Genomic DNA, 24980 nt, shown 5'->3' on the forward strand with positions numbered 1-24980 from the left:
GAGAAAGATCTCTATGAGCCACTATGGAATGATTTCCATATAGATAGTTAAGGGGAAAAAAGTAAAGTGAAAAAATTATCTATGGTCCTGTAAGAAAGAAGAGGTTATAGGAAAATACACTTGTGTCTGCTCATTTGTGCAAAAGAAATCCAGGAAGGATGAACTAGAAATCAAAGAGATCAGTACTTACAGGAAGGAAAGGGGTGAAAAAGGGGGAGAAATGGGAACGGGGTGGTAGGAATGAGAAGGAAGCAACACTTCTCTTAGGGTACATTTTTGATTGTCTTTGACTCTTACAGCACTGGTGATGTTCACATCTCTCCCCAAATAAATATACAATTACAACCAACCAGGACAGGGGAGTCTGGGTGGCTCAGTCGGTTAAGCGTCTGCCTTGGGCTCAGTTCATGATCTGAGGGTCCTGGGATCAAGTTCCACATCGGGCTCCCTCCTCACTGGGGAGTCTGCTTGTCTCTCACTCTCTCTCAAATAAATAAACAAATAAATAATCTTAAAAACAAACAAACAAAAAAACAAAACCAACCAGGACATTAGGGGAACTCAAACTAGAAAATACACACTAACAAATGCATCTAAGTGTATTACAGATAAATACAAAGAACACTGAATGGGGCGGGGAAGATAGAGCCAACTTAAGTAACTCCGGAATGTAGTATTTGAACTGGATTCTGTAAGGCTAAAGACAAAGAGAATTGCATACAAAAACTGTAGTTAGGGCGCCTGGGTGGCTCAGTCGTTAAGCGTCTGCCTCTGGCTCAGGTCATGATCCCAGGGTCCTGGGATCGAGCCCCGCATCGGGCTCCCTGCTCAGCGGGAAGACTGCTTCTCCCTCTCCCACTCCCCCTGCTTGTATTCCCTCTCTTGCTATCTCTCTCTCTGTCAAATAAATAAGTAAAATCTTAAAAAAAAACTGTAGTTAGTAAATTAATTTCTCACGGGAGTAAGGATTAGCAATTCTGAAAATACTGTATGTGTATATGTGGCATAATAAGAAATGATTCATAGCCACTTGGTCAGAAATTTTAGAGGCTCAGACTTGAATGTCTCAAATGATCTCCTCATAAATATTTATTAAGTATAATGTATAAAATTTTATAAATTATAAAAATTTAAATGAAAATTTACATTGCAAATTTATTAATCACAAAGAGAAGCAGAGCAACTTGACAGTGGAGAAAGCCAGCTTAAGTATATCACAGCTTAGCCAAGTGATCAGGGTTAACGTCACCAGTCATGAGACTTAACGACATCATGAAGCCCCTGATAGGTGACACGCTGAAAAGAGCACACCACTTCTGTTGTGTTCCTGCCCCCAAAAGGTGTAACATCAATTTAAACATGAGAAAACCTTAGACAAACCCAAACTGAGGGACATTCCATAGATAACTGACCAATTCTCTTCTAAGGGTGAAGTTCACGAAAAACAAAGGAAGAAGGAAGAGCACAGATTGGAGGACACTCAAGAGAGATGACAAGTAAAGGTAACATGGGGACTTGAACTGGATTCTGGAACCGAAAAAGCACATCACTAGATAAATTAGTGAAAGCCACATAATGTTTGGTTAATAGCACTGTGCCAATATTAATTTCCTCATTTTGGTCACTGTAACATGATAATATAAGGTCTAACATTAAGGGAAGAAGTTGAGTGAAGGATATTTGGAAATTCCGTACTATTTTGCAACTTTCTGGTAATGTTCCCTCCTATTCTACCTTTTGGAAGAGTTTGAGAAGGACTGGTATTCTTTTTTAAGATTATTTATTTATTTGAGAGAATGAGAATGAGTGGGGGAGGGGGGGCAGTGAGAGAAGCAGGCTCCCCCCTGAGCAGGGAGCTGGATGCAGGGCTTGATCCCAGGACCCCGAGATCATGACCTGAGCCAAAGGCAGCACTCAACCAAATGAGCCACCCAGGTGCCCGAGAAGGATTGGTATTAATTCTCCTTTGAATGGGTGGTAGAATTCACCAGTGAAGTATGTGGTCCTGGACTTTTGTTCTGGGGAGGTATTTGATTACAGATTCAATCTCCTTACTAGTAATTGGTCTGCTCAGAGTTTCTATGTATTCATCATTCAGTCTTGGAAGATTGTATGTTTGTAGGAATTTATCCATTTCTTCCAGGTTGTCCAATTTGTTGGCATATAAATATTCTGATAGTCTCTTAGGATCCTTTGTATTTCTATGGTTTCAGATATAATGTCTCCTCTTTCATTTCTGATTTTATTTATTTGAGTGTTCCCTCTTTTTTTCTTGGTTAGTCTAGCTAAAAGTTTGTCAATTTTGTTTAGCTTTTCAAAGAACCAGCTCTTGGTTTCATTGATCTTTTCTATTGTCTTTTTATTCTTTATTTCATTCATTTCTGTTCAGCTCCTTGTTTTTTCTCTTCTTTCTATGCAACTTTTTGGTAAGTCTAAAATTAATTCCTCCCCTCCCTATCTCTGATAATAACAGTTATTCCCCCCCAATTTTCTTATATTCTTGTAAAATGCACATAACATAAAATTCACCAACTTAACCACTTTTAAGTGATAGTTCAGTGATATTAAATCCATTCATAATGTGAAACCATCACCACCATCTAACTCCATAACTCTTCATCCTGTAAAACTGCAACTCTGTCCCCGCTGAGCAACTCCTCACTCCCCTACTCACCCCAGCCTAAACAATCACCATTCTACTTTCTGTCTGAATTTGATGACTCCAGATACCTCGTGTTAAGTGAAATCATACAGTATTTGTCTCTCTGTGACTGGCTTCTTTCCTTTTTTTTTTTTTTAAGATTTTATTTATTTATTTGAGAGAGAGAGAAAGCGCTTCGGGGGAGGGGCAGAGGGGGAGAGAGAAGGAGAGGGAGAGAGAATCTCCAGCAGACTCCCTGCTGAGCACAGAGCTTGATGCAGGCTGATCTCACAACACTGAGATCATGACCTGAGCTGAAACCAAGAGTCCGATGCTTAACAGACTGAACCACCAGGCACCACCTCCCCGCCCCCGCCCGCCCCGCCTTTTAAAATTTCTGTTGTTTTTATTTATTTATTATTATTATTATTATTATTATTTTTTAGTAAGCTTTATGCCCAATGTGGGGCTTGAACTCACGACCCTGGTGACTAGCTTCTTTCACTTAGCATAATGTCCTCAAGGTTCATCTATGTTGTAGCATGTGTCAGAATTTCCTTCTTTTTAAGGCTGAAGAATATTTCATTGCATATACAGAGTACATTTTACTTATCCATTCATCCAACAAGGGATGCTTGGGTTGCTTCCGTGTTTTAGCTATTGTGAGTAATATTGTTATGAACACAGTTGTACAGAGATCTCTTTGAGAACCTGCTTTCAATTCTTTGGGGTATATACCCAGAAGTGGAATTACTGGATCATATGTAGTTATATTCTTAATTTTCTGAGGAACTACCATACTGTTTTCCACAGCAGCTGCACCATTTTACATTCCCACCCACAGTGCATAAGGGCCCTGATTTCTCTATATCCTTGTTAACAACTGTTCTTTTCTTCCTTTTTTTTAATGATAGCCATCTTAATGGGTGTTGCAGTTATCTTTTGATGTGTGCCAGGGATAGCCCTCTACGTGCCCATTGACCTTCTCCTAAAACCCTCTTTCCTTGGTTTCTGGGATATCACTATCTTCAAGTTTTCTTCCTACCTTACCCCTACTCCTTCTGAGTCTCCCTCTCCTCTCCCCAACCTCTGAATGTTGGAGTTCCTCAGTTCATGGTCCCAGGCTCTCACCCCTCTCATCTCCCCCTCTCTAATGATCTCATTCACCGCCAAGATTTTATATATTAATTCATTAATTCTTCTTAATCAGCTTTATTGAGGAGTAATTTACACATAGTAACGCTGTGTAAAAAAAAAAAGTTTTTTTAAGATCTTATTTGTTTATTCTGAGAAAGAGAGAGCAAGCAGGGGGAGGGACAGAGGCAGAGGGAGAGGATCACAAGCAGACTCCACGCCCAGCGTGGAACCTGACGCAGAGCTCCTTCTCATGACCCTGGGATCATGACCTGTGACAAAATCAGAAGTTGGACGCTTAACTGACTGAGCCACCCAGGCGCCCCGTAATCCATCATTTTTAAGAGCACAGCTTGATAAAGTTTGACACACGTATGTAGTCATGTAATTACCACCACAATAAAGGTACAAAACATTTCCATCACTCCAAACTGTTCCCTTTCCACTCAATCTTCATTGCCCACCCCCAGATCCTGGCAGCCACTGATCTGTTTCTCTCCTTATGGTTTTGCTTTTTTCGTTTTGTTTTGTTTAAGATTTTATTTATTTGTCAGAGAGAGAGTACAAGCTGAGGAGAAGCAGGCTCCCCACTGAGCAGGGAGCCCGATGTGGGACTCGATCTCAGGACCCTGAGATCATGACGTGAGCTGAAGGCAGATGCTTAAGCAACAGCCACACCAGTGTCCCATGGTTTGGCCTTTTCTGGACATTCACATAAGTGGGATCAAATAATATGTAGACTTTTGTGTCAGGCTCCTTTCACATAGCATAATATTCTTGGGATTTATCCATTTTGTTGCATATATCAGTAATTCATTCCTTTCAATTGCTAAATAAAATTCCATCATATGGATGTGCAGCAGTTGGTTTCTCCATTCATCAGTTGAAGGATATTTGAGTTGTTTCCTGTTTCTGGTAATTATGAAGAAAGTTGCTATGCAAATCCATGTACAAGTATTAGTTAGTATGGACAGAGGTTTTCATTTCTTTTGGGTAAATACCTATGAGTGTAACCACTGGGTCATATGGTAAGTATACTTTATAAGAAACTACCAAACTGTTTAGTAATTTCTGACTGGAAAACATTATATTTACTAACTTGTAAAATTTTTACAAAAATATTGTTAAACAGAAAAACAAATGTATTAAATTATGTATTTATTTCATTTCCTTCCTTTTTACTGAGGCAAACTTACATATATCAAAATACAGCTTGATTAATTTATACATATATAAATATATATATGTAATTATAACTCCCATCAAGATAGAGAATATTAACAGCATCCCAAGGAGGCCACCTTGTGCCCTTTCCCAATCAGTACCCCTCAGTGTAAGAACTATTCTGACTTCTATCACTTAGTTCTGCCTGGTTTTGAACTTCGCACAAAAGGAATCACACAGTATGCACTCCTATGTCTGGCTTCTTTTATTCAGTATAATACCTCTGAGATTCATTCACATTATTTTGCATAGGAGTAGTTTGTTGGTTTTCATTGATATGTAGTATTCTATTTTATAAATATATTTATATCCATGGTATATATGTATGTATATATGTATATTCATTCTTTTGTTGGATACACATGCATTCATATATCTTGGATACATGTCTGAGAGTGATTGCTTATGTGAGTAGGTCAAGGTAGGTAGATACATGCTTAGCGTTTGTAAATATTGCCAAGCAGTCTTCCAATGTAGCAGCATCAATTAAAGTTCCCACCAGCACCATATAAGAGTTCTATTTGTTGCATGTCTTCAGTAACACTTAATGTTATCCATCCCTGTACACTCCCATCACTTTAAATACCATCTCTGTGTGAAGATCTTCCCTTGATCTCTATCTCTGACCTAATGCTCTCCCCACCATGCAAATGGCATATGCAGTTGTCAGTATGACATTTCCCCTTAGATATCTTGTGGGCATCTCCAAGATAACAGGTCAATACAAAGCTCTTAGGTCCTCCTTCCTTGCAAAGGGTTCCTTCCTCTGATTTCCTCATCCTCATAAGAAGCATCACGATCTTCTCAGCTGCTCCAGCTAAAAACCTGGATTTCTCCCTCTCCCTCACTTCCACATCCAATCCTTCAGCAAAGCTGCTGTATTCTATTTCTATACTATATCCAGAGTCTGTCCACTCCTTCCCATCTTCACCACCGCTCCCCTAATGCAAACCACCATCATTCTTGACTGCATGACTGCTCAGCAGCCAGAGGGAGCTTTCTAAAAAGTAAACCAATCACATCATCTCCTTGCTTAATGCCTTCCTGTGACTCCCTAGTGCTCTGACATGAAATCTAACTTCTCACCCTGGCCTAAAACGCTGAGAATGATCTGGCCCCTGCCCATCTCTCTGACCTCTCTTCTTCCAGTAGGGGACTGACCACATTCCAGCCATCGCCTTTTCCTAGATACTTCAGGCTTGTTCCCACCTCAGGACCACTGGCCTTGCTGTTTCCTCTGTCTGATAAGCTCTTCCCTCAAATCTTTGCCCAGCTGTCTCCTTTTCATCTGTTCAAGTCTTAACCCAAACGTCTCTCCTCAAAAAGGCCTTCTCTGACCACCTTAGTTAAAGTTGCCCCTCTATATGCCAGGCATTTTCTATTCCCTCACCCCCTTTTATGTTTCTGTATAGATCTTCTTGTTTTCCTTACGTAATCACTTACTTCCTTAATGCTCATATCCTCTACTGGAATATAAATCTCCAAAGGTCAGGGGCTGTGTTCCTACTATCAAGAACTGCACTGTCCACTGTGGTAGCCACCAGCCATAGGTAGCTATTTAAATTTAAATAAAAGTAAATAGAACTAAGAATTCAGTTCCTCGGGTACACTAGTCATATTTCAAGTGCTCAATAGCCACCTGTGGCTAGTAGCTACCATATTGGATAGTGCAGACAAAGAAAATTTCCAGCATTGAAGAACGTTCTGTTGGACAGCACTGCTCTAGAACCCAGCTAGGTAGTAAGTGTGCTATAAAGGTATTTTTAATCTTCATCTTATGGGTGAGAAAAACATAGGCCAGAGAGATTGCCTTATTAACCCAAGGTCACACAGCCGGGAAGCAGCCTAGTAGGGATTTGAACCCAGGATTGTTTTGCTCCAAAGCACATGCTACTCCCTTTAAGATCCAGCAGCCTCCTGGCTATTTAGAGAGGCACAGGGCTCTCCTGTACTCTTACACATTCTCCAAGGCTGAGCTTGTACCTAACTGAAGAAGTGTGGGGAGCTTCGTGTAAGGATTGTTGCCCAAGGCACTGAGGGATCCAGGGTCAGTCCTGACTCCATCTCGGTTCCTCCAGCTGTTCGACCCTTAGGAAGTCTCTGCCTCCCTGGGACTCAGCTGCACCTCTGTAAAATGAAGAAACCAATCCTGTGGTCTGAGGGGCAGAGATGGCAGGCAGGGGCCCTGGTGACTGGGTACACTCTTCAGATCCGGCCTGACTCTGAGGCAGGCCAGCCTGAGGAGTGGGTTGGGGGGTGGAAGTGCTTTGGTTGGCTTGACCTACAGTAGCAGCTCCTGCTTCTTGAACGCCTACAGATGAAAACGCTGAGGTTCAGAGGGGTAAAGTAACTCGGCCCAGGCTACATAGCCCGGGAACCGGTAGAATTGGGATTCGAAGCTGAGACTCTCCGATCCCATGTGCATGCCACGCAATCACTGTCGGGACCCACAGGAATCACAGGGAGGCGGTTACCACCGAAAGGTAGTGAGCTCCCCGTCTCTGGGGGGTGTGCAAGTCTGTGGCGGGCCACGCACGGAGCAGTGGCTGGTGCCCGGGCCGAGACCGCAGAGCCTCTCGCAGGCCCCCTTCCGCCTCCCGCGGCGGCCTCGGCCGAGGCGCGAGCGCGGCACCACCCGGGCGGGGCGGGGGTTGCTATTTCTGTCCGGTGGAGCGCAGCCCGCGCCGCGAGGCGGGGGAGGGGGCGCCCGCGCCGCCATATTCGCTCCCGCCGGCCAGCCCCGCGGCGCGCAGCCACCATGAGCACCGCCGCCTTCCACATCTCCAGCCTCCTGGAGAAGATGACGTCCAGCGACAAGGACTTCAGGTGCGCCCCGCTGCCGGCCCCCGCCTCTACGCCTCCCATTGAAACCCCGGCCTTCTTCGCCTCCCGCCGCGCCGGCCCATCCCCCACCAAAGTGCAGCCCCTGCCCCTCGGCCCGCGTTAAGCTCCACCCCTCCCGTGACCCCAGCCCCTGCCGCTCCAGCTCCCCTGCTCGCCGCGCCGCAGCCCTGCGCTCTCTACAGTCCCTGCTTGTCTCCCACCGTGCGCGTGTCGGCCCCTGCCGCCGTCCGCTCGTCCGAACCCAGCTCCTCCCCTCGGCATCCTTCCTCTGCCTTCTCTCTCCTCTGTGCCCAGCCCTCAGCTCTCCCCGCAGCCGATGCGCCCAGGCCTCCCATCTGAACCCGTGGTGAAGCCCTCGGCTCCTCCTTGGGGATCCCGGCGCCTGCCTCTTCTTCCCCGCATGGGAACCCAGCCCCTTCCCGGGCCCCCAACCCCGGGACCGACTTTTCCACAGCTACCCTCTGCACTCTCAGTTCCGCCCCCTTCGCCTCAGAGTCCGCCCCCCCCACCCCCGCCCCGGCCGCCTGCCTGCGCTTCAGGGGGGCACCTTCTCCCCTCCCCGCCATTCCCAGGTTTGCTCTGACACAGCCTGAAGGAGGGGGCTGGGCTGAGTGGCTTGGCAGGCACAGGTAGGCGGTGGTTGGGGTAGGGGCTTTTAGCTTTTGGGTGCCACCTCCCTTCTCTTTGTTCCCCTTTCGCCGAACATCACTGAGCCACACCGGAACAGAGCTGGAAAGAATGGAGGAAACGTCTCTTCCAATCCCGTCTTCCTCAGGGGGAAACTGAGGCCCCCGGGGGTTGAAGGGATTGGCTCTGGTCACACAGCCGGTTCTGGACCCTGGGAACTGAAAGAAGGCCACAGAGACCAACATAGTCCACTTAGTGAACATTCTGTCACGTTATCCCCAGTTTACAGTTAGGGGAACGGAAGCTCAGAGTCACGAAGGGGACAGTTGAAGTCACAGAGCTATGAAGTGGAGGATATGGGGTCCAAATGCAGGTCAGTCTTAACACAGGGGCTGAGATCTTAGCGAGGCCGTCTGATCCAGCCCTCTGACGGGTGAGGAGATTGAGGCCCCACCTCCCCTGGTCTGATTCCTGCCTCCTGACGCCCACTCCTCAGCACCCCTCAAGAGCCTCTAGTAGAGCTTTAGAACCACAGTGCTGGGTTCAGATCCTGCCCCCAACCACTTACTGGCTGTGTGACTGTGGACTTCTGAGCCTCAACTTCTGTTTCCATAAGATGGGATAATAATAGAATCCGCCTCAGAGAGTTGGTATGAGTTTTTGAAAAGAGTTAATACGTGGGCAAGTGCTTAGATTAGTGGCTGGAACCAGATAGGTGCTTAATAAATTGACGCTTAATGATTCCGTGCACATCAGAAATCTGCCATCCCCTCTCCCCACTCTTTACTTGCAATCCCTCCCCCCCCCTTTCATTTCTTCCCTTCACCTGGCTAGCTCCTACTCATTTGTCACCTCTGTGGGATGCCTCCTGACACCCAGGCAGGGTTGGGCACCTCCCCTGGGCTCCCACAGCACCTGTCCCACCCTATGTTTCTACCGCATCACTTCTAGCCCCGAGATACTCAGAACCCCTGCACCGGAACTGTGTGCTTCCTTTTTGCATCCCAGAGCCTGTTCTGGATACGCAGAAGGTGCTCAATGAATGTTTTCTGGGTGCCAGGCTCCCTGCTGTGCTGTCCAGTGCAGTCTCATTCAGTCTACCCAGGCAGTCCAGAACAGTCCTTCCTGTTCTCCAGAGGTTCAGAGAGGTGAAGTGACTTGCCCATAGCCGGCTAGTGACCAAGGGGATTTGCACCCCTTGTCTCTTGGGCCCTGGGTCCAGTCTCCAGGAGAGGGGGTTGGCCCTGCCAACTAGAGCCTGAGAAGCCCTTTCAGCCTGCTCTGCCTGAGAACACCTAAAACTATCCCAAGCATATGAGAAAGGTGTCTATTTTTAAAGTCCAAATACTGGGAAGGCTGGGTCCGGTGACCAACTGTCCAGGTGCCCATGTGGCCGAGTGTTTCAGCTGAGTTGTCTCTCTGGAATGAAACTGAAACTGTGCCCTCTGGCTTCTGGAGGCAGGTGGTAACTGCAAGTGGGGGTCCCAGGCAGGGTCAAGGAAGCCCTTGATCCCTATTGTCCCCTTGTGGGCAGGAGGCTGCTCAGTTCTCACTCAGACTCCAGCAGCCAGATGGATAAACTGGGGGGTCTTGCAGGAATTCCTAAATCATTTTTCGAAAACACAGTAGTAATTGTTGAGGAGCCAGGAGACCTGACTGGTGTGCTGTCTCCTCCCAACTTGCTGTGTGACCTTGGGCAGATCGTGCAGCCCCTCCGAGCCTGGTTTCCTCATCTGACTCATGCTAAAAGCTGGTTGTCCTGTTGAAATCTCCCAAAGATGTTATGAGGTGAGGCAAAGAAAATTCTCTCTTCGTAGGTGGAAAACTGAGACTCAGGAGTCAGTTACCCAAGGTCACCTCGTTGATAAGTGGCAAGACCTATGTATTTACTTAAAGCCAAACTTCAGGGGCGCCTGCATGGCTTTGTCGGTTGAGCATCTGACTCTTGATTCCAGCTCAGGTCATGATCTCAGGGTTGTGGGGTAGAGCCCTGTGCCAGGTTCTGTGCTTGGCTTGGAGTCCACTTGGGATTCTCTCTCCCTCTCCTTGTGCCCCTCCCTCACACATATACTCTCTCTAAAATAAACAAATCTAAAAAAAAAAGGCAAACTTCAGTGCTCAAACTCTTATCTACCAAACTATATGCTTTGCCATACATCTCCCACTGCCACCACCACGTACATATGCACAATACAGCTTTCTTTCTCTGAAAGCTGGTTATTTGCAGGAACTCGGGGGTGTCTGAAATGCTGAGGCATATCTCAGAAGAGTTGGTTTCTGAGTTTGGGTTCCCACACAGCTGCTTGGCTATTAGGGGCTGGCTCTTTCCCTGCCTCCCCTCCTGCCCTCACCATACTTCCCAGGTCTTCTCTAGACCTGTTCTTTGCTGGGTCTGGAGTCCCAGGGATGAACTTGATGGACCCCTGCGAGTTCATATTCTAATGGGGAGACACACTGTTAACCAAGCTTGCAATGCAGTTTGAAGAGTGCTCTGATTAAGAATGCAGAGTGCTCTGAGAGAATCCTATCCAGGGGAACCAAGTGTGATTAGGGAGTGTGGGTTGGGGATAGGGCATGGGGGTCAGAGGAGTCATTTCTGAGGCTAGGACATTTGAGCTGGATCCTTGACAATTGAATAGTTCAACAGAGAAGAAAGAGGGGGCTAGGAGGCTCATCTTGGGCAAAGGAACACATTCCTTCAGTTGCCAGGCTAAGCTGGGTCTCTGTGAACTGCAGCAGAAACACAGCTTAGAGACCCTGCCTACCATCTCAGAATGTCCCCTCAGCTAGGCAGACCTAGGAGTGTGCGTGCCTACCCCAGGCCTTGGCCTGGCTCAGATGCAAAGCTCCTTCAGCTTCCCTTGGCTGCTTCTCCTGCAATGACCTGGCCCAGAGGTGTGCACAGTCAGCCCTGCCACTCCCTCCCGGCCTCCAGCCCAGCCTCCTTCCTTCTTTCAGCAGCTTGAGGCTAATCCCAGCTGTTAAAAATAAGCAGCAGTGACATCGACAAGTGCCCTCCTGGTAACAGGGTGCTGTGGGTCTCCCCATGACATCAAGCAGCAGGTCTGAGCCTGCAAAGATGAGGCTGGGACCCTGACAGGAGGCTTGGGAGGAGCGGTAGGGCTCTTGCTGGTAGAGCAAGCTCAAGCCTAAAACAAGGCTGGTGTGAGGAGGCAGGGTGGTCTGGTGGGTCAGCAAAGGCTGGAGGCTTTCTCTGGGGCTGCCACTCTCTGGCCCTGAATTTGCCTCATCTCTCCTTGCTGCTCTGGCCTTCCCCTCCAGTGTCTCCTCACAAGTGCCTTCAAGACCCAGTGAACGGGTACAGTGGGCCTGGTGGGAACCTGGTCAACTGGAGATAGTATCCCACCTAATGAGGACAGCCATGCCTTGACCAGCCAGTTATTGTCACCAGGGGATGTTGGCCCAGTTGTATTCAAAGACTCTATTTTCGGGGCGCCTGTGTGGCTCAGTTGGTTAAGCGTCTGCCTTCAGCTCACGTCATGGTCCTGAGGTCCTGGAATCGAGCCCCAGGTAGGGCTTACTGCTCAGCGGGGAGTCTGCTTCTCCCTCTGCCCCTCGCCCCTGCTTATGCTCTCTCTCTCAAATAAATAAATAAAATCTTTTTTTTTTTTTTTTTTAAAGATTTTTATTTATTTATCTGAGACAGAGAGAATGAAAGAGAGAGAGAGAGAGAGAGCGCACATGAGATGGGGGAGGGTCAGAGGGAGAAGCAGACTCTCTGCCGAGCAGGGAGCCCGATGCGGGACTCGATCCAGGGACTCCTGGATCATGACCTGAGCCGAAGGCAGTCGCTTAACCAACTGAGCCACCCAGGCACCCAATAAATAAAATCTTAAAAAAAAACAAGACTGTTTTCAAGAGAATCTGGTAATTACAACTTTTCATCAACTCCCCCAGTTTCTAAATGTTGTTAAGTTTAATTTTTGAAAAACATCTGCAAGGAGGACACAGCTGAGGGCTGCCAGTTTAAGGCCACTGTGCCCTTTTAATCTCGGCAGGAACCATGATGCTCCTGCAGCTCTAGCTCATGGCCTTCCAGCTCAGACTCCCACTGCAGTTCTAATGCCCCGGGACACGGTATCAGGCCACATGGATCTGCCCACCTGCCACCCTGGGGTGGAGCCATGGTTGGGGACTGGCCAACTGTTGACATCAGTGTCTAAGATATGCTTGCAGCCCATCAGCATGGCCTAGGGCAGGAGTTCTCAGAGTGTGGTCCCTGCCCCTCAGGGACTTGTTAGAAATAAAGATTCCTGGGGCTCCTGGATGGCTCAGACTGTTAAGGGTCTGCCTTTGGCTCAGGTCATGATACCAGGGTCCTGGGATTGAGCGCCCTGCCTCGGGCTCCCTGCTCAGCGGGCAGCCTGCTTCTCCCTCTCCCTCTGCTTGCGCTCTCTCTCTCAAATAAAATCTTAAAAAAAAAAAAAAAGATGCAAATTCTTGGACTCCAGGTCAGACCTGATTCCAGAAACCTTGGGGGTGGGACCCACCAGTGTCTAACAGGCCCTGCAGGTGATTCTGATGCCAGCTACAGTTTGAGAACCACTGGTCTAAAGGCAGGGGCTTAGTGGGTTCTCTGAGGTGGAGGTGGGCAGGGCTAGCCCACTCCACCTGTCTGGTAGAGAGGTTTCTGTTCGACCTTCTAGCATGAATGAGGTGAATGACGTAACATGCCATTAAAATAACGGCGGTGCTACTTACTGAGTGCTCACTGTGTGCTCAGTGCATCACATACATTATTTCATTTTAACTCCCATATAACCCCACAAGGCAGGTGCTGTTCTTATCCCCATTTTTCTGACAGATAAAGTAGGGCTCAGAGAGGTGAAGTGACTTGTCCAAGTTCGCATTTACATGAGTGGTAAAAGCAGGAGCCACCAAACTCAAAGCGCTCAGCATTTAGCCAGCGTGCTGCACCACTCCTAGTCTGCCACGATGTGGCAGTTGGTATCTCACCCATTGGTCTCCTGGTGGTGGCCCGACTGAGCCTCCAGCCCAGATAATCCACTTGCCCTTGAATCTTTGTATTGAGGTCTGCTTCTGGGGGAACTCTAAGAAACTTCCCAGAACACTGGGGCCCAGGAGCTGCTCAGTAGTCCTCCTCTGCTCTCCTGCCCAGGTTCATGGCCACCAGTGACCTGATGTTGGAGCTGCAGAAGGACTCCATCCAGCTGGACGAGGACAGCGAGCGCAAGGTGGTGAAGATGCTGCTCAGGCTGCTGGAGGACAAGAACGGTGAGGTGCAGAACCTGGCCGTCAAGTGGTGAGTGTTGGCCTTAGTGGGGACAGGGCAAGGCCAGGTGTGAGAGAGCCCCATGGGCCCCTGCCCCTTTGGGGTACAGTCTCTGAGAGAGTAGGTGCTGTGAGCAGCCCCCTCAAACCCCAGGGGAGTTGGACAGTGCCTTGGTCTGGATCCCCCCAGAAATAGACCCAGTGACGGATTCAAGTGTGAGTTTATTTGGGAAGTGATCCCAGAAAACTCCAGTAGGGGAATAGGGAAGTGAGGTAGGGAAGGAAGAAAGCCAATAATGTGTGGAAGATCAAGCAAGTTACTTCTGTGGGCAAATGGAGCTTAACCCTACTGGGGGCCTTTGGGACACAGTGTAGGACATGCCCTGGGGAGTGTTCCACGCATGGACTGTCAGTCTGGTTGAGTGCTGCTCCCGGGGTAGTGGGTAGCGTGGAGGGTTGACCCCGCCAGCCAGAGAAAGCCCTCAGGCGCAGATGCAGGTACTGGCAGCTGGAAGGTCACGCTGGCATGCAAAAGGAGTGAGGGCTGAAGGGTCAGGGGGGGCCCCCAAAAGCCTTTGCCCTATGCACCCTGAGGTTGCAGTCCTGAGACCTTGGCCAGTTACCTTTAGAGCTAAAAAAACAAGATGAGGTATGTGCAGGGCACACGTGTGTGTGGGTGGGTGAAGGACTGAGGAACGGCAGGGGTCCACAGTCAACAGAGAATTGGGGCATTGCCTGTGGAACAGCACTCTGTGAGCTGGGCCCAGGCGTTCTGTGCCGTCTTAATGAATTTCAACTTGATCCCAAGAGCAGAGGGCCTCCAGTAGTTTTATGCAGGAACATGACATGGTCATGTTTGTAGTCTGGAAGCAGCTCTCTGGCCACGCGGTAGAGATAGGGTGGATGGTGGTTTCCCACCAGCAGAACCAATAGTACGGTAGTGTGTGTTCCAGTATGTGAATGCTCGGGCACCTTGACTGAAGGGATAATAAAGTCATTATTTCTCATGAAACCTACACTAAATGTAGGCTCACTTGTGGGTGCCGTGGTACTTGGCAGGTAGAAACAGGTGTGGATGTTGAGGACTCAGCTCCCACAAGCAGCACTGTGGTGCTGATTTTCTCCATTAGTGGTGAGATTTTCTGAAATGGCCAACATCTCCTGGTAGTTTTCCGGAAAACAAAGTACAGTCTTCCTTCAATTTACTGGGTAGTTATATTCTTGGGAAATTTAGAGCCTATTAAAATAGTATAAAAAGTGCTTTGTGTTTATATGTAAATTGAAATTAGATTTTGGACTCAGATAATTATGGAAAGGTTTTTTTCCTATGCAAATGCCCAGTGGGGTGTTAGAAACTCCAGCAGGACATGGAACATGTTTTGTTTTACAATATTGCCTTTCTCAGCCACGTGTGCTACCCCCCCGCCCCCAAATAAAAGCCAAAAGTGACATCTCATTAGTTATGACCAAAAAAAGGCCCCCATAAATTTCCAGAACTCTCCTGAGGGCACTACACCCCAATCAGAACCTATAGGAGGCAGAAAGTGGGGGGAACCCCATGAGTACTTGGCTAGAAGAGTTGATGTCGAAAACCGTCAAAAGAGAGCCACGGTTTACAAACTGGTATGCATTGCGGTTCCCTGGGACCCTGGTTAAAGCTATGTATTCCCCAGCAGGGATTCGGACTCAGGAGCAGGAGGGGTGGAGGGAGGAGTCTGAGGTGGGCAGATGAGAAGGTAGCACCTGGGAATCTGCATTCGAATGCACACCCACATCCCAGAATTCATTTAGGTCAGAGGTTCTCAATCTTAACTGCATGTTAGAATCACCTAGGGAATTAAAAAACAAAACAAAACAAAAACAAACTCGCAATGTCCAGGCCACACCTGAAAACCAATGAACTCAGATTCCCTGGGGTTAGCACCCAGGTGACAGCTTTTTAAACGCCCCAGGTGATGGCAATGCACAGTTAAGGCTAAGAATTAATGTGTCTAGTACAGCTGTTTTTAAACTTTAATGTGGCTTCATATCACCTGGGGCCTTTGTTGAACTGCAGATGCTGGTTCAGTAGCTCTAGGGTAGGACCTGAGAGTCTGCATTTCTGACAAGTTCCAGGTGATGCTGGTGATGCTTCTGAAGCTGATCTGTGACTATGATCGGCAAAGCAAGGCTCTAAGGCAGAGGTTCTCAGAGTGTGGTCCCTGGACCACCAGTATCAGCATCCACTGAGAACTTGCTAGAAATTTAAATTCTCAGGCCCCACCTAGACCTCCTGAATCTGAAAATGTGGGGTGGGGTCCAGAAATCTGTTTTAACAAGTCCTCCAAGAGGATTCTGATACATGCTCAAGTTTGAGAACCTCTTGGGCATTCCTTGGTTTCTAGCTGAGGTTACTGGGTTCAGGGGTTTGGCCATATACTGACATGCAAAACCCAGGAGGAGGTGCAGGTTTGGGAGGTGCCAGGAATGATGTTGGCAGAGCCAGAGGGTGCCTGTCTTTCTGGCAAAATAGGGAGTCCCCTGTCGATCTGGGGCCTTTTCCTCTGCACATGTGGCCCCATGGACCGGAGGGGGACCTAAGGAGCGGCATGACTCAGGCTGAGCCTGGGGTTTTTGGACACCCTCCTTCCCTCCCTGCTCAGCCTGGGTCCTCTGGTGGGCAAAGTGAAGGAGTACCAGGTGGAGACCATCGTGGATGCCCTCTGTGCCAACATGCGGTCAGATAAGGAGCAGCTCCGAGACATTGCTGGCATCGGCCTCAAGACTGTCCTGTCGGAGCTCCCCCCTGCAGCTACAGGTACCCAGGTCCCAGGGATTAGGCACTGTCATTATCTGTCCTACTTTATGATTAAAGAGACCGGGGCCCAGAGAGGTGAAGGTACTTACTAATGCCATCCAGCTAGTGAATGGCAGAGAATTCAGACCCAGCTTCTGTTTAAGTTCCTGGCTCTGTGTCAGGAATGCTTTAGCTGTCGGGAACAAAAATCTAACTAATGACAGTTTGAGGGAGTATGGGGTTGCTTTTCTGACAGAATTCTGGAGGGATCAGCCATCCCATTTTTGCAGCAATTCATTTAGCAGCTCAACTAGGACAGGGGTAAGGTCTCTGCCTCTTTTAAGAAAAGCACATGTTTCCTCAGAAGCCCTCAGAAGGCTTTGACCTATATCTCACTGGCCAGAACAGGGTCACTTGGCCCCTGCTAGCAGCAAGGGAGTCTAGGCAAGGAGCTTTCCCTGCCTCCCTAGTTAGCAGGTGGAAGGCAGAGGGGCCAGGTGTGGGGTGAGTCAGCCACCAATTCTTCAGCTTCCCTGGCTGTCCCCTTTAGTTCAGTCAGACTCTGGGTCAAACCTTGGACCACTCAAGGCCAGGGTCAGCTGGATTCTCGGGGATGTAGGCTCAGGAATATAACGAGAGCAAGGGCGGACCAGAGGTGGTGGCCAGCCCTGGGCCTCACTGTGCCATCTTTGTGCTCTGTGCAGGCTCTGGCCTGGCTACCAACGTGTGCCGGAAGATCACCGGCCAGCTCACCAGTGCCATCGCCCAGCAAGAGGATGTGGCTGTGCAGTTGGAAGCCCTGGACATCCTCTCTGACATGCTGAGCAGGTGGGGGAGGCCACCCTGAGCAAGGAGGACCGGGGAAGGGCAACATGGGGACAGAGAGGGATTCAGATCCACAGAGCCAGCACTTAACTGCACACCAGGCTCTGTGCTTGGTGCTCCTTAAGTGTCCTAGCAGCCCTGCGAAGGAGAACTCCTCCATCGCAATTCTATAGTCTCTGAGCCCCGCCCAAGGTCACACTGTCAGTACCAAGGTAACAGTAAATGGCAGAACCTGGGGTTTGAATTCAGGTCTCTCCAAGCCTGGAAGCCTGTGTGTGTTCATCCTCTCCCTCATCCCCTTCTTTGTCTTTTTATTCTTTTGGGTTAATAGAGCTGGGCCTTTGTTTTAAATTACACTGTACATTTTAAAACTGTTTATTCATTCAACCTCCCAAGACTTGAACACCTACTCTGTGACCCAGAAAAATGTCAGATGTTGAACTGGTGCTGGGAATATGGAATTGGATGGGTCTTGGGCTCACAGATAACATAAACTAAGTGGATAAGAACAACAGTAAGGAAAAGAGCAGAGCCTTTAGGAGCTCATAGGAGGAGCTGGGGGTAGGGAACTTTCCTTGAGAGGGTCCTGCTAGCTGAGCCTTCAAGGATGGGCAGGACTTGGCCAGGATCGGTTGGGCATAAGGGGGACACTGGAGAGAGAGACTGCCCTCGGGTTCTGGGGGAGACAGCGTGAGGCTGGGGTGTAATGTGGAGAGGCTGGTGTGGAGAGATGAGGCTGAGGGCTGAGCAGGAGCTGCAGGGTGGGTGACTAAGGCTGACACTGAATGTGTGAGGAGTGGGGGTGGGGGTCAGGGCAGGGGTCAAGGAATGCCTTGTGCATATTTGTGTGTTTCAGACTTCTCTGCCATGTGCACGGTAGATGGCAGGGTTTGAATGGGCAGGGAGACTGGTTAGGAGGCTTCTGCAGGCAGGTGCACTCAGGTTGTATTTAGAAGATAGGCTCCACAGGATTTGGGGTGGGTGAGGGGCAAAAACTCAGAGGTGACACCCAGGGGTCCGGCTTTACTGACTGAGGGGCACACACACAGGGCCATTGGCTGTGGTGGGGTGCACTCTGGGAACAGGAGCAGGTTGTGGGGAGGAAGGTGATGGGTTCATTTGAGGCATGTTGCATCAGAGGTGCCTGGGAGGCACCCACTCAACCAAAGACTCCATGAGGGCAGGCTCTAGGGCCAGTCTAATCTTACCCAAGCTTCCAGCACAGGCCCTGTGACATAGTAGGTGAACAAACAAATAAAGAAATGAAATCCAGGAGAGAGAGCTGGGCTGGACATGGGAGTGTGAGGCCAATGTGTTTGTGTAGAGTGAGAAAAGTCTCAGCATATGTATTGGACAGAAAATGCACAAGCCTGGTTTTGAAGGTGAAGACAGAGACTGCTAAGGTGGGTAGGGGGCTGCATTCTCCCTGTGCAGAAGCCATTCTCTAGTTTTGCCTCTTGCCTTAAGCCTAGAGCCCAGCTTATCCAAAGAGCACTGGGGAGCCACTGAAGGAGTTAGGCAGAGGATTGACCAGGTCAGAGGTAGACTTTAGACCACTGTGATCTCAGTGAAGGGGATGGATTGACAGGGTGTGTGTGTGTGTGTGTGTGTGTGTGTGTGTGTGTGTGTGTAGAGTGTGCCTAGGAGGCAAAGCCCAGACCGCCAGGAAATCAGCCCCACTAGAGTCCCCCACACTCCATTACCATCAAGCCTTCTCCCCAGGCTAGCAACCTGGACATCTGGATTCAAGTCCTGGCCTTGTATTTCTTGGCTGAGTGGTCTTGAGAAAGTCCCTTCCCCTCTCTGCTTTCTCTTGTGTTATAATAAATAAATGAATACTCCACACAGTTGCAGGGCGCCTTTCCATTTACCAAGGGTCATTGGGTTGTCATAATTCCGGGGAGGAGGCCTGGAGAGGATGGGGAGAGGAGGAGAGGTGCCTGGCCCAGGCTCCCCGCTGGGTGGGCCCCGTCCGACATCCCCTCCGACTCCCCAGGCTGGGCGCCCCTCTGGGTGCCTTCCACGCCAGCCTCCTGCACTGTCTGCTGCCGCAGCTGAGCAGCCCACGCCTGGCCGTGCGCAAGCGGGCTGTTGGGGCATTGGGCCACCTGGCGGCCGCCTGCAACACCGACCTCTTCGTGGAGCTCGCGGACCACCTGCTGGATCGGCTGCCCGGCCCGCGTGCACCCGCCAGCCCCGCCGCCATCCGCACTCTGATCCAATGTCTGGGTAGCGTCGGCCGGCAGGCAGGCCACCGCCTCGGTAAGGGGGTGGAGCCCCTCCGCAAGGGGCGGGGCCGAGGTGGGGAGGTGCTGCGGAGCCTGGGGTGGGCGGCCTCCTAGGTGAGGGAGCGTGGCTGATGCAGGGAGGAGCTTGGGGGGGGGGGGGGCCCGAGCTGAGAGTAGGGGGCAAGGCATGAGTGTCAGCCACCTCCCAGGTAAGGGGGCGTGGCTGACGCCTGAAAGCGGGAGGCAGAGCTTGGGAGGCTGTGGGTGGGCCCTGAGCTCTTCGTGGTGCCACCAAACTTAAATACAGTATGTTCTATCTTCCTACTTTGGCAGATATAACAACCCAGAAGCCAGGTTTGAATTTTTAAAAATTTTTATTGGGGCATAATGTACATAAAATAAACTGTACTACTTAAAATGCACAGTTAAGTGTGTTTGACCTTTGCGTACAGCTGTGGAAGTACCACAATCAATATGTAGAACATTTCCATCACCCCCCAAAAGTGCCCTTGTGCCCTTTTGCAGTCCATCCCTCCCCCTGCCCCACTCCAGGCAAGCACTGGTCAGCTTTCTGTCACCAGAGATGAATTTTATAGAAATGGAATCCTGCAGGTTTGAATTTATTTTCAAGCACCTCGGAGTTCTGGGCTAGAACAAGCCAGTATGGGCAGACTTGGCCACAGTCTGCCCCTCTTTCCCCTCTGGCTCTCTCACTGTAAGGGATTTTATGAACACACTCGGGGACCCCACCCCGAAGTCCATGCTCTGTCCGCATCCCCCCTCAAACAACAGCCACCGTTGGTCACTCTTGGGAGTATGAACCCACGAGGGAGCCTGAACAGGACCAGACTAGGTTCATGGTCAGTTGGGCAGGAAAATGGGGAAGTCTGTGACTGGAGAAGAGCTAGGATAGAACCCTTTAAAGCACCAAGAGGTGCCCCTGCCTGTTGCATAAGGGAGTACCTGCATTTCCATGTTTCCCATCCAGGGCTACAATCTAGTGCCAGAAAGATGAGGACATGAGTAAGTTTCAGCGACATGCTACTTTAGGGCCTGCCTTGCGCCAGGTGGAGCTCTTTATGTGCATCATGTCATTAATCCTCACCCAAATCTCTGCCTGGTAGGCATTGGAAGGATGAGTAGACTAGGTCAGAGAAGTGGTTGTGGTGTGCCCAAGGTCGTGTAGCTCACAGGTGGTGGAGACAAGGCTAGAACCTTGACATCTGCTTGACTCTGAAGCCACTGAGTGGAGTTTGCAGTGTTCAGGGCTGCAAGTGCAGGGACAGGTTGAGTGCTGTGGGCTGAGGGAGCCTGGGAAAGGGTCTGGCCTGCCCTCAGTGACACACCCGGCCCTGTAGGCGCCCACCTGGACCGCCTGGTGCCCCTGGTGGAGGAGTTCTGCAACCTGGATGACGATGAGCTCCGGGAGTCCTGCCTCCAGGCCTTTGAGGCCTTCCTGAGGAAGTAGGTGCAGTGCGCGTGCCAGGAGACTGGGGCCCAGGGTTTCTTTGGGAAGTTGGCGGGGGGGGGGGGGCACGATGCTGGCTTCGAAGCAGTATGATCTCAGGACTCAGCCCTGGGCCAGCCCCCTGCCCTCTCCTGCCTGTCCAGCTGAGCCTCCCCTATCCCGCCCCACAGGTGCCCCAAGGAGATGGGTCCTCACGTGCCCAGCGTGACCAGCCTCTGCCTCCAGTACTTGAAGCATGACCCGAACTATAACTACGACAGTGACGGGGATGAGGAGCAGATGGAGACAGAAGATAATGAATTCAGTGAGCAAGGTGGGTGGCCAACTTGTCATTGGGGCTGGAAGGCAGAAATGGGTGCCGCTTTCCTGGGATACCTCACCCCCCAGCCAAAGAAACATCTGGCACCCCCATCCTGATCTTAACTCTTCCTCAGTCTCCAGCCCTGCCCTCTGTGATCTGGGTTCCCCAAGGTCCCCACCCTGTGCACAGATCCAGGTAATGATAGTGGTAATTGCTATCATTTATGGAACATCTCCTAGTGTCCTGAGCATTCTCGTTTCATGCTCCTTCCAAGAACTCTAGAAAACCACTGCTTGTTATTTTCCCCATATTTCAGACAAGGAAGCCCAGATTTAGGGAAGAGATCTGCCTGAAATGACACAGCTGGGAAGTTGGCAAAACTGGGCCTTGGAGCCCCCACTTCTATGCTGCCATCTCTATGCCTGCTTAGTAGTGGCTTCCAAGAGATGATGCTTTCACCCAGCAGAGTGAAGCGCTAATGGTGGAATGATAGGTACTAACGGGGAGAGAGATACCTGGTTGGGGAACGGATGCAGTGGCTGCCTTCCTTCTGTGCCCATGGTCCTACCTGTCACTCAGACTGCTGGCCCTGGGCCTTAGAAGCAGGGCATTGATGGAGGAGAGGGACTTAGGACCTGGTGGGGTACTCAGAATAAGATGGGATGGTGGGAGATGAGATTGGACAGGCGTGTTGGGGCCTCGAGCACCAAGTCAGGGAGAATGGGCATTTTCTTGCCAGTAGCCTGGAGCTATGGATGTTTCTTCCTGGGTGGCGTAGGGTGGAGGTAACAAACCACAGTCCATCAGAGGACATCTGCTCTGGCGACAGGACCTATCCATGGGACCATCCACATGGCCCACTGTGGCTTCTCCAGGCGCCAGTGCTCTGCAAGTCTGAGTCATCTACAGAGTGGCACGGGTAGAAAGAACACACTGGCCTCTGGGTCTGTGCCTGGTGGTGTCCCTAGTTAGGACCGTCCCCTTTTTAGCCTCATGTGCGTCTCCCCAGGTGTATGGGTGGGCCCTGTGGGCCTGAATCTCAGCTCTGTTGTTTCCTAGCTGTGTGTCCTCAGGAGAGTCTCACCCTCTCTGAGCCTAATTCTTGTCGTCTATAAAATGGGGCTCACGGCGCCCTCATTCCTGAAGTGTGGTGAAGACTTGGTGAGCTCTGTTCTCTCAGGGGAGCTTGGAGAGTAGAAAGCCTCGTAAACACAGCTTTTCATTGTTAGTAGTCCTGCCTGGAAGCCAGAATCAGGACTTGAGAGGCTGGTGGGGGAGTGGGTGGGGAGGAGGTCAGAGGGAGGCCTGTCACCTCTCCCTTCTGGAATCCCAATAAGTGAAACATCACCCAGTCAGTTCTGACCAAAGGATGTATTTTGTGCCCCAAGTGGATTCTCTGAAATCCTCACTAACGACTTGGAAGTTAGTTTTGTCCCTGATGTAGGCAAAACAGTGAAGGGTCTGGGGGCAAAGGGAGGAGCCTGGCCTAACTCCAGCTATATCCCTGCTCATGTAACATGGGGTGAGCCATTCCCCCCAGTTTCCACATCTCTACAGAGGGAAAATAACCCCTGTCTCACAAGGTAGTTGTGAGGCTCAAATGAGGTTGTGGATCTGAGGTGCTTGGCATTCCCTCTGGCACACAGTAGGTGTTCATGAAATGGCAGGTAACACTCCCAACAGCCTGTAAATAGTCAACAAAGGTTGAAACAGGCCTGGCTCCCTCCTCCCTGCCCCATCCTGGGAGACAGCCTGGGTGGGGCCAGGCTGCCAGGCTCAGGGCTCCATGGGTTTCCTGTTCCTGCCCCAGAGAGTGAGGACGAGTACAGTGATGATGATGACATGAGCTGGAAGGTGCGTCGGGCCGCGGCCAAGTGCATGGCAGCCTTGATTGGCTCTCGGCCCGACCTGCTGCCTGACTTCCACGGCACCCTGGCGCCTGCGCTCATCTGCCGCTTCAAGGAACGCGAGGAGAACGTCAAGGCTGATGTCTTCGGGGCTTACATTGTGCTGCTGCGGCAGACACGACCCCCGAAGGGGTGGCTGGAGTCCATGGAGGAGCCCACCCAAACGGGCAGCAACCTCCATGCGCTGCGCGGCCAGGTGGGCACGCCTCCTCCTGTCTCCCACCCTCACTCCCCAACTCATGACTCACCCTCCCACCTGTTCACCCTCCCATCCGTCTGCCTTCCCATCCTTCCACTGCCCCACCATCTGTCCAGCCACTGAAGTGTGTGCCCCGAGCCCTGATTGTGCCTGGCCCTGTGGTAGGTGTTGAGGCCCAGCGGGGAGCATGGCAGGTGAAGCCCTGGCCCCAGGACCACACAGATAGATAGCACAAATAGGGCTTCTGGCCCGGCCCCCCACCCCCCCAGAAGGAGTTTTATTCTAAGGACCTAGAAGCCACAGGAGGGGAATTATGGGATCCCATTCCCGTTTGAAGGAGCTCACTCTGGCTGCTATACGGGGAATGGAGTGTAATAGGGCAGGAAGAGTAGCTGCCGGAGGCCAGCAGGAGGCCATGGTAGTTGTCCAAGTGGGAGGGATGGTGCTATGGGCTGGGCATAGGGGAAAGAGGATTGGTCAGACTGGAGGGGTAGTTTTTGGGTCTTGCTGACGGATTAGATGTGGAGGGTGAAGGACCAGAAGGTGTCATGTGATTGCCAGGCTCTGGCTAAAGCATGAACTGCTGCTCCATGCCACTGTGAAGAGAATACTTAGAGTTCTGTTCTGGACATTTATGTGGGAGGTCCTTGGATGCCCACGTTGAGAGGTCCGGCGGGCGGCGAGCACACGAGTCAACATTGGAGATGTAGATCGGGAGTCTTTGCTTCACTGGCATCTAAGCTCGGGGACCAACTGGGCTCCTCTGGGGAGAGAATCTAGCCAGGGAAGGGAAAAGGGCCTCAGTGCTTCCCCATCAAGGAGTGTAGGGGTGAGAGCCAGACTGCCTTGGGTAGCCTGGAGCAAGTCACTTCATCTCTCTGACCTGCTCCCCGTCTGTAAAGAGGGCCCAGGAACAGGACCGACCGCAGAGTGCCTGGTATGGAGTGTGTGGTGGAAAGCTGGGGCTGGAGCAATCCTCTCACACCGGGGGTCCTCCATGGGTCTGTGCCTGGGCAAAGCCCCCCAGTACTGGGTGGGACAGCCAAGTTTCCTGACTAGTCACTGATCCCCTGCAAACTGCCCACAGGTGCCTCTTGTGATCAAGGCCCTGCAGCGGCAGCTTAAGGATCGGAGCATCAGGGCCCGCCAGGGCTGCTTCAGCCTCCTCACAGAGCTGGCGGGCGTCCTCCCTGGCAGCCTGGCAGAGCACATGCCCGTGCTGGTAGCAGGTAGGATGGACTGCAGCCAGGTATCTGCTGCCCTGGGCTCTTCCAGAACCCGACCCCGGCCTCAATCCCCGTGGGTACCCCCGCTCAGCAACCTACGGTGGTTCCCCACTGCCAGCAGTGAGAACAAAGCTGGGGTACAGGCCCTATGTCCTGGTTTCCGAGGGGTTTCCTGGCCTTGTGTCCCTCTGCCCTGGCCAAGCTCTGACCTTTCAGAATCTGCAGCCTAAGAGCCTAGGGGTCTGGGTCCAGCTCAGATGCCTGCAGGTGCTCCACCCTCATATCCAGGGACTGCCTGTGGCCCCATAACCTTTGAACCTCCCCCCC

General features: G+C 50.8%; 1 protein-coding gene across 5 annotated transcripts in view; it reads left to right on the forward strand.

The window, feature by feature from the left end:
• The first annotated feature begins 7679 nt into the window (after positions 1-7679).
• CAND2 (cullin associated and neddylation dissociated 2 (putative)) overlaps positions 7680-24980 on the forward strand; it is a 32644-nt gene continuing 15343 nt past the window's right edge. For 2 of the 5 annotated variants that reach the window (XM_027584160.2, XM_027584161.2), the window contains exons 1-9: positions 7680-7825; positions 13611-13754; positions 16366-16520; positions 17204-17327; positions 19321-19586; positions 20911-21016; positions 21191-21333; positions 23132-23424; positions 24515-24656. In XM_027584160.2, coding sequence (XP_027439961.2) covers positions 7758-7825; positions 13611-13754; positions 16366-16520; positions 17204-17327; positions 19321-19586; positions 20911-21016; positions 21191-21333; positions 23132-23424; positions 24515-24656 — 1441 coding nt within the window. In that variant the 5' untranslated portion in view covers positions 7680-7757. Of the gene's footprint in view, positions 7826-8400; positions 8473-8803; positions 8844-11882; positions 12002-13610; positions 13755-16365; positions 16521-17203; positions 17328-19320; positions 19587-20910; positions 21017-21190; positions 21334-23131; positions 23425-24514; positions 24657-24980 lie in introns of those variants that run through there. The other 3 variants (XM_027584164.2, XM_027584162.2, XM_027584163.2) reach the window with 3 other exon arrangements.

This window comes from Zalophus californianus, chromosome 1 (genome assembly GCF_009762305.2).
Source record: "Zalophus californianus isolate mZalCal1 chromosome 1, mZalCal1.pri.v2, whole genome shotgun sequence".
In the NCBI taxonomy this organism is placed as follows: domain Eukaryota; kingdom Metazoa; phylum Chordata; class Mammalia; order Carnivora; family Otariidae; genus Zalophus; species Zalophus californianus.